General features: G+C 31.7%; 2 protein-coding genes across 2 annotated transcripts in view; both read left to right on the top strand.

Annotated features, from left to right (window-relative positions):
- Positions 1 to 6437, top strand: part of LOC105624794 (actin-related protein 2/3 complex subunit 4) — an 8059-nt gene extending 1622 nt beyond the window's left edge. The window contains exons 2-4 of the mRNA XM_012206145.1: positions 323 to 649; positions 720 to 890; positions 6165 to 6437. Coding sequence (XP_012061535.1) covers positions 323 to 649; positions 720 to 890; positions 6165 to 6437 — 771 coding nt within the window. The remainder of the gene's footprint in view (positions 1 to 322; positions 650 to 719; positions 891 to 6164) is intronic.
- A 42-nt stretch (positions 6438 to 6479) lies between these two features.
- Positions 6480 to 7676, top strand: LOC105624770 (ceramide glucosyltransferase). The gene has a single exon (XM_012206121.1). It carries the CDS (start codon positions 6480 to 6482, stop codon positions 7674 to 7676), a length of 1197 nt encoding a protein of 398 aa, XP_012061511.1.
- The last annotated feature ends 3617 nt before the right edge of the window (positions 7677 to 11293 follow it).

Below are 11293 nucleotides of genomic sequence, written 5' to 3'. Positions count from 1 at the left end.
TATATAATCAATAACTTTCTATTAATTAATTAATTTCAGCATTATATTGTAAAACAATGATGTGCTAAATTGATATATGCATTAAAATGATTAATTAAATACTCATATATGTTTATATGTATCTCTGAAATTAAAATAATTCAAGGAAAGTTACTAGTTAATATCTGTATCAAGTTCACAATGTAAACTAGGCCACTGATTCTAATGAGTTGGTGAATCGATAGAGTTGATTAGTATCCAACTTCTAAAACTACTTATTGTGAAACTAATATGATTCAATGTAATATTTATATCTTATTTATATCTTATTTATTTTTTATAGTCTGGTACATTAAAGCCCTATTTGACAGCAGTCAGACGTACACTTACTGCTGCCATGTGCCTGGAGAACTTCTCCTCTCAAATCGTAGAAAAACATAATAAGCCCGAAGTAGAAGTAAGGGCAAGCAAAGAACTGCTTTTAACACCCATCTTGATAAGTAGAAATGACAAGGAGAAAGTCTTGATCGAATCTAGTATAAATAGTATGAGAATAAGTATTGCCGTGAAACAAGCTGATGATCTAGAAAAGATTCTTTGTCATAATTTTACAAGATTTATGACAATGAGGGCTGAACATTTTATGATTCTCAGAAGAAAACCAGTAGAAGTGAATATATAAGTCTATTTGTAAGCTTTTGAGCTTTCATAATTCATAATATTGTATCATTTATTTTTAGGGTTACGATATTAGTTTTTTAATTACTAATATTCATGTAGAACAAATGTATAAACACAAGATAGTAGATTTTGTTATCCATTTTATGGAAGAAATTGATAGAGAAATAAGTGAAATGAAATTATCAGTTAATGCTAGAGCACGTATATGTGCAGAGGAATTCCTAAAAAGAGTAAGTATCCAAGTCCAAATATATATCTATTCTCACTTTGTAAATGTTACCTTCAATATTGGATTTTCTTTTCAGTTTTAATTCATTTATTATCGAAAGTATTTACTATCCAAAGTATCTGTTGGAAAGAATAATAAAAGATATACAGCGATAGTATTGTCCAACTGGATCATACAACTTTTAATAACAAAATTGAAAGAGTTTTTTTAAAAGTATTTCGTGATATGTCCTTATCCACATGTCACTTAGATTATTCTATATTAAATGAATTGATATATAAATTATCAATGTTAATTTTCTTTAAATATTGTTATATAGAAATACAAGCAATATTAAAATATTAAAAGAACAATTCTGCTATTTAATCTTTTATCAGAATTGATTTTAGATGTTTGTTTAACAAAGCTTATATCATCAAACTAATTATTCACATTTAATGAATTCTCAAAAAAATAAGGCGAGTTTTTTAATTCATCAATTGATCAATCGTATTGTGCGCAAATGTAAGTTCGTTCCAATCAAAAGCTGCATTTGTGCATAATGTGATTGATCAATTGATAATTAAAAAGCGCCTGTCATGCAAGTAGATAAGGTGAATGCTCGTAACAGCAACATTATTCTTTAGATTGTCTCTTCATATTTTTTCGAATGCATGTGTAAAAAACAAAAAATTGAAATTTGATTTGAAAATAAAATTTGATTTAAAAAATAATAAAATATCATCTGTTTTATTTATCCATTATTTATAAAATTTGTATAAAATTTATAGGGAGAATATATATAAAAAATGAAATTTTTTTTTTAAGAACACGATAAAAAGGATGAAAAACGACTTTTACGAAATTATTCATTCAATTTATGGCTTATACGAGAATAGATTTTCACTGAAACAACAATTCATAACTTGGACCAAGTTCTACGACTCACAGTTAACTCTTAATCGAGGTTCAACTTATTCATTATCTCTTTCCAATTTTAGAATTGGAGAACCAAGTTGAACCTTAGTTAAGAGTTAACTGTGAGTTGTAAAACTGGATCTAATACCTGTTTCTACCAATATAGATTAATTTTGATTTCGATTGAACTTGCTCTTCATCTTTTTCTAATTAGAACTAGAAAGGGATAGAAAGGATTGAACTAATATTAAAATTAAATTATATCTATATCGGTAGAAATGGACATTAGAGTCTCTTTCATCAATCTCGATTAAGTTAATTCAGAGGTTAGTGAAAAAAGAGATCCTTATTGCAACGAGATACTACTACAAAAACAATTGGTGCTTATGGAAATTCGCATGCTTATTAAAATTCAAATGATCAAAACTCGGTTATTTCACCTTTTAGTAAATTTTATTTATTAGATAAATCTGCAACATGTGATTCAACTGTCTCGACTGTTCCATCTTTTGGTAAATTTTAGCTGTTAAGTAGCAAGATTAGTACCTAATAATAATCACATGCATGGATTACCAGATTTACCTCATAGGTAAAATTTATCAAAAGATGGAACAATCGACTCAGAGTAATCTTGCTACTTACTCAACAAATAAAATTTGCCAAAAGATAGACCAGGGCCCTAAGAGTAAGAAACTAATAATACAGTACTAATTTCATGATTTATTAGTTTCACAGGCATATACATACATATATATTTAAAACTTAACAATACTCGATTTTTATTTAAAACTGATTTTTAAAAATGATTTTAATGTTATTATCTGAATTTGATTATTAGTAAAAATGATAACTGCAGAAAAAAAATTGTAATATATAAGATATTATAGCATTAAAAGTATATATACTTATTTATGCAGCATTTATAAAAAATCACGAATTTAATATTATCGAAATTTTTATGTTAATAATTATAAATTTTTATTAATTGTCAGTAACGTCATCATTCTTCAATTATCCCTGGGATTCCATTGACAGTCAAAATTTGTCCAGAGCTGAGTCTTTTATAATATTTCATCGAAACATACCCTTAATTGAGATATCTCATTTTTACATTTAGATTAGTTAGTGTACAATAACTATAGGCAATCCACTTAGTGCTTCAAACGCTACAGAGCATTTGTAAGACTAACATGATTGATTCATTTGATGCTTCGAAACACTCTCAGCAACTCTATAATGCTTCCGGCACACCAGCACAATGTTTATCGCGCGCGACATGCGATATCCAATGAGTATACAGCTTTACCGATATTCTAAAGGTATACTGTCATTAGATATCGCGTGTTGCGCGCGACGAACATTGCGCTGGTATGCCGAAGTCATAAGGGTACGATTGCATAGAGCGCGGTTTGCGGTACGGGTTAGTAATAAACTCACATTATTATAAACTGCCATGCTTTTTTGAATAGAATTCATTGATTTAAACGCAATTATAAGTTAATCTATTAAAAAAAATAAAAGTATCGATAAAGTGTAATAAAAGTAAATTAATATATTAAAAAAAATTCATACTAATGTTAATTTGTCAGCCCGTGCCGCACCATCCATCCACCAAATCATGCACCATAATCTGTAATATCAACGAAAGAAATAGGTACATAATACGTGATTTCCTAGTTGCCTAGTTACTATTGGTTATTATTATTGTATCGCGCTCCATGTAATCGCACCCCAGGGTATGGTCAACGCGATGTTGTAAATGCTTTGAAGCGTTTTTTAATTGGTCAGTTTGTAACATTCTTTCTTCTAATTGGTCTATCAAACGCTTCAAAGCATTTGTAGCGAAACTTTGATCGCAGCCTCAGTCTCACACAGAGTTTAATTCCAACATCGTCGTAATATTTTGTAAAGACATCGATAAATATCTACGAATTTGCTACGAAGATAGCTTGAAAAAAACCGAAACGTTCAAATAAGATGGTATCGACAATAATTGTATATTTATATATTATGTAAACATTATAAGATAATTATATTTGATTGCGCTGTGTTGATGCTCTTATTGCTCGATATATTTTATTATAATTTTTAATTTCGAGAGCCCAAGTAATATTTAAATTTTATATTTATAAACAAATTTTATTAAAATTATCAATAAATTACCATTTTACCGTAATTGTCAAATTGAATTTGATGATAATTGTACATCTCTAAATAAAATTCACATTTTATTGCATATTTTCGTAACTTACTTCGAGAGCTTTCAAAAACATTATAATTTTTTTCCAAAACATTTTTTTTTATTAAATACTTTTCGAGTCATAATGCTTGAAGGTTATAATATCATCAATTAACATTATTTGAGGTGTCTAACCAACCAAAAGGTGTCTAACCAAATTAAAACCTTTTAAATGTTGTTCAGGCTCATGATTTGGATAACATTTGTCATGATCAAGGTCATTGGAGATTGCTTTTCTTATTTTCATTTTTAAGATAAATTTTTAGTGCAAAATGAAAATAAGATAAATAAGATAAATAAGATCCAATGGCTTTGATCTTGTTAAATATCCAAATCATCTAAATCAAATAAAAAAATAATAAAAAATCATCTCATTCTGAACAACATTTAAGAAGTTTTAATCATCAGTTAGACACCTTTAGATGATTAATACTAGTGGTACTATAATATTCTAGCACTATACTTTGAAAAATACTTAACGAAAAAAATTTTATTATAGTGTTTTGAAAACTTTTGTGACAAGCTACAAGAATATGCAATGAAAAAAGGAGTGTTCTATTAAAAAATTCAAAGCCCTTGCTCTAACCTTAATAAGTACAATACCCAAGATCAAACTAATATCTTATGTCCTTCTTCAAGCCATATAACATTTGTCTGAAACATTTTTGCCTACAAGGTTCAATTTATTCATTTCAATATATTTCGGTCATTTTTTCTTAGATAAAACACCCTGTATATATATATATATTATAATAAAATATATAATGTACTGAATTATACTGTTTGATGTAATGTATAATAACTGGCAGAAATATGTACAATACATATTTGAAATAAAACAATTTCTATTAAATGGTTTTTTAGATATAACAAAATAATGTGATAAAAAGCTATGTATATAAGCAAAAATTACTGCTTGAAAATATTTGTGTACTAACATAATACCAACATTTTGAGATCCAAAATGAATATGATGTGCTGTCATTGGCCTAGTTTCCACTGAAGATTCGATCTGGATCAGAATAAGAACCAATCAACTACAGTCGACATTATAGTGATAATAGTATGCTATTGTACACGTGCATTATGCCGGCATTACTCCAGACATACTTATTGTAGATTCGGATTTACACAAACATTTTATTATATTTGAATATATGCAAAAATTTTTCAATTATCGACTGCTACAAAAATTTCGTTAATGTGAGTTTCAGAAATCAAAAGCAAATGTAGGTGGCGTTTATATCTAAAAACTATTCGTTATCCGATTAATAGCAGAAACTGCTTAGTTGTACAGTAATACGATAAAATTTTTTAAAAATAGTATTGGATGAAAATAAGTTCGACTGGCGGTCTTTTGAGTATTACGAGATATATTTGTCGCAAAATGCTGGGCTTACTATAAGTTTGAGCGCACGCACAGAACTGGGCTGGATTCTCCTTCTCGCATTCCACGAATCGTTGCATGGGTGCTGCTAATCGACATGGGGTATTTTTCTCTCGATAATTGAAAATAATTCAGAAGCGATACATATCAAGTGTATATACATCATACGATAGAATACGCGTCAGATATTAGTGAGTCATTCGTGACGAAATAAAGGTGTTGGTTTCTACGTATGGTGAAGAAAGATGAGAGAGGGGAGTAGTCGATGAGACGTATTATTGCGCGCGTCGCATCTGGTTACATCGGGAAGTTTTCTGTGGTGAGACAGATCATTCCGCTTCGATCCCGAAAATCTCTTTCTCATTTCCTCCTTCCTCTTTATCCCCTCCTCTGACCTTCCTTCTTTCTCTCTCTTGCTTGTTTCGCGTAACAAAGCGCGAAGAATAAGGTAACCAAATTCGATTCGAGTGACTCAAGAACGTCAAGAATTATGATAGTGTGCGATTTGTTAGTATTGATAGAAAGGGAGAGTATCAATGTTATGAAACGCGATTGCGAGGAATAGTGACGTATTTGAGATAGTGAAGTCTATAACGACAATGCGATCCAATCACGGTTTAACTATACCGTTCGCTTGTCGATGGAAGATGAAATTCTATCCTGAGCAAGAAGCAAGTTGCCTCAACACGAACGAATCGCGCAGTTGACGCGCTCGTCGGTGCGAGTCAAAGAGGTTATCGTTTAGGTTTAAGCGAGCTGGAGTGGACCGGAGCGTGAATGTGTTGCAAGAGGCGAACACGTTGTCGTCGTCGTCGTGGTCGTCGTCGCCGTCGCCGCCGTCGTACTATGAAAACGACAGTGATGCTCGATCAGTAGGGCGCGTCACTCGACGTGAGATGAAGATTCCCGTGATTCTCGTGATGTGTCCGCACGAGGGTACCCGGTCGAGGCAAGAAGTAGTGGAAAGAAAGCAGGACAAAAAGAAGGAAGAAGGTGCCGCCGGTTTGAACACGCCGGCACGCTAAATTGCGGTGGCCTAAAGCCCTCGCTCTCTTGCTCCTTGGAAAATGAACTCCATGTTATATACTCTCTACGGGTTCGCGATATTTTTCATGATATTCTGGTCGGGTATGTGGATGGTTCATGTGCTGGCATTAATTGCCGGTCGTTGGAAGCTGCATCGGAAGATGAATCAGGCGTCGAGCTACGAGACACCGCTGCCAGGAGTGTCCGTGATAAAACCCCTGATGGGGGTTGATCCAAATCTATTCGGTAACCTCGAGACCTTCTTTACCATGGAGTATCCCCGATACGAGCTCCTGTTTTGTGTTGAGGATGATTCCGATCCTGTGCTGATGCTGGTGCGCAAGCTTGTCGAGAAGTATCCGGAAGTTGAGGCCACGCTTTTCGTTGGTGGTTGTAAAGTAGGAGTGAATCCAAAAATCAACAACATGCAGCCGGCATACGAGGCCGCCAAGTACGAACTCGTGCTGATCAGCGACAGTGGCATACGCATGAAGGAGGACACTCTACTAGATATGGTTCATCATATGACGGATAGAGTGGCTTTGGTTCATCAGATGCCGTTTACCTGCGATCGCGAAGGTTTCGCCGCCGCGTACGAAAAGATCTTCTTCGGTACAGTGCAGTCACGGATGTATCTGGCTGCGGATATGCTCAGGATAAACTGTCATACCGGTATGTCAGCACTTCTGAAAAAATTCACATTGGATGAGGTCGGTGGTCTAAAAGCGTTCGGCATCTATCTCGCAGAGGATTTTTTTTACGCGAAATCATTGACTGACCGTGGCTGGCGCATCACTGTCTCCTCACAGCCGGCGTTACAGAACAGTGGCCACTGCGCGGTCGATTCCTTCCAAGCGCGACTACGACGATGGGCTAAATTGAGGGTAGCAATGCTGCCTACCACCATTGTTCTTGAACCGTTGAGTGAATGCCTCGTTCTGGGTGGGTTCGCTTCCTGGGCGGCTAGCGTCTTGTTCGAGTGGGATTCTTTAGTATTTTATTTGGTACACATACTTTTATGGTTTATGTTCGATTGGACGTTACTGTGTGTAGTGCAAAATGGTCCGCTGCCTTTTAACAAACTTGAGTTTGTGTGTGGTTGGTTGCTCAGCGAAATCACGAGACCATACCTTTTCCTTCAGGCTGTCTTGGATCCTCTCATACAGTGGCGTTCACGTGTTTACAAGCTCAAATGGGGTGGCGTCGCGGAGGAAGTTAAGGCGAAAGTCAAATATTAAAAATTCATGTGTGAGTGTATACGTACATGCGTACGTGTCAGCTAGACACAGAAATAAAGCTAGCGTTTTTATTTTTTTCTTTCCTTTTTTCAACTGATAAGCGCGTATGTATGAGGTGTTCATCATGAGATATTCTGATCTCCCTTTTAGTTAATCTTTTGATAAAATTAATAGTCTTTTAACTTATAATTGTAATAAATTAAAAATAAAGACATCAGATATGCTAAGAAATTAAACAAGATAAACAAGAACAAAAATTAACAAATTTTTGTTTTACACAAAAAAATTTGTCTTGGAAAAGTTATCATTCCCTAAGTTATCAAAATATTGATTTGAATAAGTTCTATTTAAAACTATACATATTACCAAAATTATATTATAAAAAATAAATACCTTTTTTCTTATTGATTTTTTTTTTAGGAAGACAATATCATGTTTTCAAGTTCGATAAAATTTTTTAAATATTAGGTTTGAAAGAGAAATATATATAATATAGACAAAGCTCTAATGCGTGGTCTACAATAATAGTAGCAGTAGTGGATGAGACTGAGTAAAAGTAACAAATTGATCAATTACAATTGAATGTGAGAAGAATAATCGATTTTTTGCTCTTACAGCCTCATCCATTACTGATACTGCCAGTAGATCACGCATTATATTGAGCATTTTTGAATTTTTAAATAACTGTCATTCGATAAACTGAAATTCTTCTGTTGCATGCTCTTTCACTATACATTCGCATAATCAAGTGAGCATGCGTTAATTCAGAAAACATTCGAAAGGACACACAATGACATTTTAATTTTATATACTATTCAAATAAGATATAGATTGAAAAATTCAAGAATATGGGAAGCTCAATTCCGATCGTTCTGTAATAGGCTTTCTACAATAAGCCATAACTCTAAGCTTTAAGTCTTAAGCCATAAAAATTGGCTAATCACAGTCGAATGTGAGAAGAATAATCGTTTATGATCAATTTCTTATGGCTTAAGATTTAAAGATAAAGTTATAGCTTATTGTAAAAAAACCCATTATAGAAAGATTTTACTGTTTTACAAATTAATGCTCAGAATATCTCGTTTTAGAATAGAATTTCTCGAGTAAGAATTTGGATGTACATTCTGCGATTTTCAAGTTATGATGTGTTTTTAAAAAACGTTCAAAGTTGTTTAATGACAAATCTCTCTTATAAGAATTGTTATTAAAAAGATGAATTTAATTCAACATTTTATATATAATATTATTAGTACCATAATAGATCTGTAAAATAAATAATAAAATAAAATTTTTTTGTATTTATCCTGGAACATGGCGAATTAATAAAAAATTGTCTAAACAATGTCCGCACTCTTACATGAGGAATTCTAGCTTAGATTATTATTTCACTTGTAGAATAAATTTTTCAAATTTGTTAATTAGCTATAGGACAAAGAATTTCTGAAGACTTGAGAATTTCTCTTTCCAATAAATCAATGCATTTGAAATTATTGTATAATAAGTAGAATAATAATACTTTCTGTATATGCAAATTGATATGCGTTTTAAATTTATTATGAAGACCAATTTGTTTATTGAATAAACAACAAAGAGATAAAGCCCGTAATGGTCGAAGCTGGATCTTAAGTACTTAAATATTTCCATGTGAATATTACAGTCATATGCAATACATGTAGTCACTTGAACTGCGCGCTGAATTGATTTTTCGGGCTTAGAAACGCAACTTAACTACTACGGTAATATCACAAATTAAATTGATAAGCAATTTAATAATTTGATACTTAATCAGGCATCTTAGAAATTTCTTAAAGAGATCTTAATTTGTTGAAAAACTGTAAATAAATTTATTACGAAAAATATTATCTCGAGAGTCGAATCTGTATGAGAGTCTTAAGTCTCGTCTACAACAATCGCAGCACGTAAATCGCATTCGTATTCGCATTTACGACAAACAATCAGAAATACGGTAATGATACTAATGATTGATTAGTTGTTGCGAACGCGAATGCGAATGCGTTTTGCTTGTTGCAATTTATCTAAACGGGGGGGGGGGGGGCTTTAAGCCTTTAGACCACCAAGCAATAGAATTCTCGTACAGAATACTAAGAGATCCAGGTCCGACTTTCGGCCGAGATAATATTTTTCGCAATAAATTTATTTACAGATTTTCAGTATGTTAAGATCTTTCTAATAGGATCTCTAATTGAGTATCAAATTATTAAATTGCTTGTCAATTTAATTTGATATTACTACAGTAGTTCAGTTGTGTCTCTAAGGAGATGCTATTATTATTTCTGTCATTCTATCTTTATTGTTTATTAGATGTAAAACAAGGATAGAATTACACAAATAGCGCTAATAATGTCTCCCCGACCGCATCTTTCGTCCGAAAAATCAATTCGGCGCGCAGTTCAAATGACTACGTATGTAGTATATAATATGTAAATTCGCACGAGAATATTTAAACACTTAAGATTCAACTTCAACTATTACAAGCTTTATCTTTTATTAACAAGTAAGCAATATCATCAGCAAAGCTTAAAATGCAATGAAATAAATAATTTAATCGATTTCTTGATGATTTCATATTATATAAAATATATAATAGAAAAAAATCAAAAAAGCTAAATGATATATTAAGACTGTATAATGTGCATACACAATCAGTATTCATATAATATAGTCTTAATATATCATTTATTGGCTTTATTGACTTTTTCTATTATAATTTACAAAATATGAAATAAAAAAATCGACTAAATCATCGATTCCATTGCGTTTTAATTCCTTTGCTAATGACATTATTAAATATAAATTTAAAAAATATTGAAATAATACATTTTTTATGTATATATAGTGTATACAGTGTATATACATCCTAAAACTGCTAATATTTTAAACACATTCTTTGTAATATTCTAAGATGATAAATCTAATATGAAAATTCCGAGGCTAGGAAAGTTTTCAATCGGAGAAGAATTTAAAAATTACGAATGACAGAGCTAGAATTTCGCGCGCTCAAGAATGGAAAGATGATCAGTGTGAAGTGCTAATTTTTCTTATCATTAAAGGTATGAAGTTACCTTCACATCGATTAACTTGCCATCCCTAGCGGGAAATCTAATCTTGTCATTTGTAATTTTTAAATTTTCATAATTTTTTCATTTTTTGATTTAAAAACCATTATAACTTCAACATTTTCATATTGGACTTATCATCTTAAAATTATTACAAAAAAAATCTGTCTTTAAAGTATGTATCGTCAGTTTTGGGATATCGTGTATATATTTGATTATATATTATCAAATATACATATGGCGAATTGTTCCCTTGGTTTCACGTCAAATGGTCCACATTTTCTCGAAAACTATAATAAAACCAAATGTAACTTATAGGACAATGTAGAGTATAGTATCAAACTTTAAGTTGAAGCTTCTAATTTCCGATGCAATGTAGCGATTTCATGATTTTGTTTGTCTAATCTTCACTATTTTTTGAAAATAAAATACAATGATTATTTTCAATGTAATTTTATATGCTAAATGTGAAATTAAAATTAATAATGTTTGAATTGCGCGGAAAGTAGTAAAAAAAAATCAAAACTATCATTTTTCGTC

This window comes from Atta cephalotes, assembly GCF_000143395.1.
Source record: "Atta cephalotes unplaced genomic scaffold scaffold00088, whole genome shotgun sequence".
Lineage (NCBI taxonomy): Eukaryota > Metazoa > Arthropoda > Insecta > Hymenoptera > Formicidae > Atta > Atta cephalotes.
Note: the sequence above shows the minus strand (reverse complement) of the source record. Positions and strands in the feature narration are given on the sequence as shown.